The sequence below is a fragment of the Batrachochytrium dendrobatidis genome (genome assembly GCF_000203795.2).
Source record: "Batrachochytrium dendrobatidis JAM81 unplaced genomic scaffold BATDEscaffold_19, whole genome shotgun sequence".
Classification (NCBI taxonomy): Eukaryota; Fungi; Chytridiomycota; class Chytridiomycetes; order Rhizophydiales; genus Batrachochytrium; species Batrachochytrium dendrobatidis.
Window position 1 is genome coordinate 269,783 of NW_006281117.1, and position 3,687 is coordinate 273,469.

At 34.7% G+C, this 3,687-nt stretch overlaps 2 protein-coding genes across 2 annotated transcripts; one reads left to right on the top strand and one right to left on the bottom strand.

Annotated features, from left to right (window-relative positions):
• Positions 1-2,383: 2,383 nt before the first annotated feature.
• On the top strand, positions 2,384-3,109 carry BATDEDRAFT_28596 (uncharacterized protein; the record flags this gene model as incomplete). The annotated part of the gene is made up of 2 exons (XM_006682914.1): positions 2,384-2,543; positions 2,808-3,109. 2 exons carry the CDS (start codon positions 2,384-2,386, stop codon positions 3,107-3,109), a joined length of 462 nt encoding a protein of 153 aa, XP_006682977.1.
• Positions 3,110-3,241: 132 nt separating this feature from the next.
• BATDEDRAFT_28597 (uncharacterized protein) lies at positions 3,242-3,667 on the bottom strand (the record flags this gene model as incomplete). The annotated part of the gene is made up of 1 exon (XM_006682915.1): positions 3,242-3,667. One exon carries the CDS (start codon positions 3,665-3,667, stop codon positions 3,242-3,244), a length of 426 nt encoding a protein of 141 aa, XP_006682978.1.
• Positions 3,668-3,687: the final 20 nt, after the last annotated feature.

Here is a 3,687-nt window from a genome sequence, read left to right on the forward strand (position 1 = left end):
AGTCTGAATTACCTGGCAAGAATCGCCTCATGGTCCATTACCAAAATATTTGCAAACTAGGCAATTCATTGGACAAGACCTGGTTGCCTTGAAAGGATGATTTCCAAATCAAAAAGAATTCAATGACTACACTCTAAAAGCATTTAAATGGAACTATACGATGTGTCATTTATACATTGGATATCGTTGGTTTCTGAATGACTATCCTGTGTTTGTTTATTCTACTTTGCCTTGGACAACTATTCGCAGTGAATGTACTCGCTGTAGAAGATGGATAGACAGCGATGAAACAAAAAGTTTACCTACTTCTGATTTACGTTTTCATTTTCAAAAGGAACTTTATCACCATATCGGGAAAGTCAAAATGAAACTGAAACAAGCGAATTCCCTTTCAGCCTTCATTCTTTTGTGAAGATGACAAAGTTGAAGCTCAAGTAAAAGGTGAAATGGTTATTTTTACGAGTCTTGCCAATTTGAACATTTAAAAATAAAGCAAGTTTTGGAGTCGAAGCTCCTATTTACAATATATACAACCAAATCTTTTAATCTTGACATATTCTTACTATTGTCAATCAATTATACAAATCTTGATCGACTTGTTTAACTTTTTTGAATTCAACCAATTTCTGATATTGTTTGTAACCATTGGAGCAATTGGTGTTATTACACCATTTCTAATGACCTGTTATCCAATGTACTGCTAATTGTTTAGAGTGACTCGTGTAATCAACAGAAATACCAGTTAAATCTTGTTTTAAATTAATCTGAAATAGAAATACTTTTGTATAATTTGGTTTGTCAAGATAAATATAACAATCAACATTCCTTGTTTTGAACAATCCTAAAACTTTTATTCTGTAAAAAACACTCAAGTTTCAACTGTCTTGAAGTCTTTCATTTGATATCAAGTCGGTTTTATTTCAAATTCAATTTAAATCAACTATTTGTTTGACAGGTTGAACAAAAGCAATTACACAGTGTGGCAGACTTTTTGTACTTTTGTAATCGCTCTTTTTCTTTTTTTGAATTGTTAACAATAATTGCAATATCTCAGTCGTTCGGATTCCTTGTTTTGGGTCGTTCGAATTCTTAACAAAGAATACCAATAGTTTTCATTGGATTATCAACATAATTTCAATTATTTCTTCATTACTTGTATTAAACAGTAAGAATGAGATTAACGTCACACTTTGACTTGATGATGAAAACACGCAATACGAAATATGCTTTTCTACAGTAACCACACGATTAATTCAATGCTTCAACGCACCTCATTTTGTCTGTTTGACATGCTCCAAGAAATGTCAACGAAAAGGTTATTGTGCTCAGTTTAGAACCACACGATCGTTCCACAATAAGCTCCTTAAGAAAACCATTAAACAACAAATGATAGCAATTACGAGGTCGATACAACACACTTGACCAACAATACCACACAAACTGACATAACGTATTAGCTTCCTGATCCAAGTCTTTGGCAGATATACAACTATTTCAATAAAACAAGATGAATCAAATATGTTGAAGCCAACCATTCCCATTGAAGTTATTGACTTGCTGTTTTATCCAAGAACTAATTCCAAAGAAAGAGAGCAGGATGGAATGGATCGATTCTTCCAACAACTACTGGATACAACAGTGGCATTGAAGATGAATAGTTTACATGATAATTTCTTTCACATCATCTGAATTAGAATCATCATCACCGCTCATAACAATTCTGTACAACTTTTCCTGTAATGATTGCTGTTTCTCGATGACTCTTGGCAGCATCTTTATGTTTGCAAAGATTCGATAACCCATCATTTCTAGATTAACCTTCGCATTGTCACAAGTTGGATAATGCTTTTTGAAAGGAACAACTAACCCATAATGTAGTGAATAAATGGTATCGTTTGTTTCATAGCAACTATCGCCTATCATTTCTTTAATCCTTTTATAGTGATTTATGTCGATGCCGCATAATAGACTGGCATTTTTCTTTCAAAGACAATATTCTGCCTTTTAATAGTTTCGATGGATTAACCTCGATTGGGTTTTCTAGTCTAAACACTGAATCCGGAACATCATCTAACACAACCGCTTCTTCATTTCCAACGTAATTATACGCTACTTTCAACAGCGAATTATTGACACGCTTTTCAACAACTTGATAGATATGATTATTTCTTGGATCGAGATAAATGGTGTCCATTAGTAAATTGTTGATGTACTTTGATCTCGGATTTGAGCAAGGTAAATTCAACATATTGTTTAAATCTAGTCTAGAAAATAAAAGATGCAATATTCAATCACAGCCACTATCATAGATAGTTGATAAGTTTAATCCAAGATAAAATTGAATATTTAATTTCTTTTCAAATGATAAACAAGTTCATTGGAAATGTCAAACATATTGGAAGAAACCCAAATTTATTTGAATGGAAATGCTGTGTTGATTAAAGGAAATGACAGCACAGTTGGTCTGTACAAGGTTCTTTTTGAAGTAAATGGTATCGAGAGATATCGATTTGCTATTAAATACAAGACGAAAGAGAAAACTAGTACAAACAATTGATTAGTTCAATTACAAATCTGGATGTCGGACGGGTTAGAAAGGTTAAACTAAGATTCAGAAAGCACATTCAAGGGATCTTCAGTGGAATGGACGGTACTAAAGCCTACCACCAACTTTTACAGCTACAAAACAAACAGAAAGAAAGCTGGACAAGAACAACGGTCGTTTTCACAATATCATATCAAGAAATATTCGTTCTGACCAAAATCAAAACCAATTCATTGGTCGAGACACTTGTTTACAAATTTAGATGAATTGAAGTTTACCATCAAAGAGAATCACAAAAAGCAAGCATTAAGATACTGGTTCGATATTCAATTCGGATATGTGCTGAGGAACATTGAAACTGATGATAGAATTCAGTTTTATCCCTCTGATAATACCTGCTTTAATGTCAATGATTCACCACTAGTTAATTCCACTATTGATACGGTACTAAACCAATTGGATGGTGATGATATACTGGAAAAATTGAAGTGTTCAAACTCCAAATGGAGTATTGAAAATATCTACGAATATGTACTTTTAACAACACCCATTCCAGAGGAGTAGTATGTGTAGAGCACCGAACAATACCGTTTTAGTTTCCAGCAGAAATTTCCGCTGTATCTGGCATTGACATATGCAAGTGAAAATACAGAAATAATGATCAAACTATTTATTATTTTGCGCAACTATATGGTTTTAATCCTCTTCATCTGCTTTCGCGTTGACTCTGACGTGTTCACCATAGATTTGCTCAGCAATCGCCTGGATAAAACACACGTCAATTTCCGGAAGATTCTTTCGGATCATCACCAGGAATCGACTGCCTCCAAGCCTGCTTGTGTCCTGGTGTACGATTTCAGATAGGTGCTTGTAAATATCGACAATCTTGTCGTGCCAGGCGATGTTTTTGTTACATTCTTGCAGTCGTGCCTTTAATGCTGGGTTGCGGTCCAAATGCATCTTCCAGTTTTGAGTCCGCGAGAGATTCTTGTCCTTGAAACGTTTCTCGTACTTTTCCAGGATACTGCATGCATTCAGCATGCCTTTCAAAAAGTCGCGCTCTGATTCAATCCCGCGGAGCTTTTCTTTCAATTCTTCAAGTAAAGAATCCTTGGCCTGCATTTCTCGGTCCTTGGCCTGCA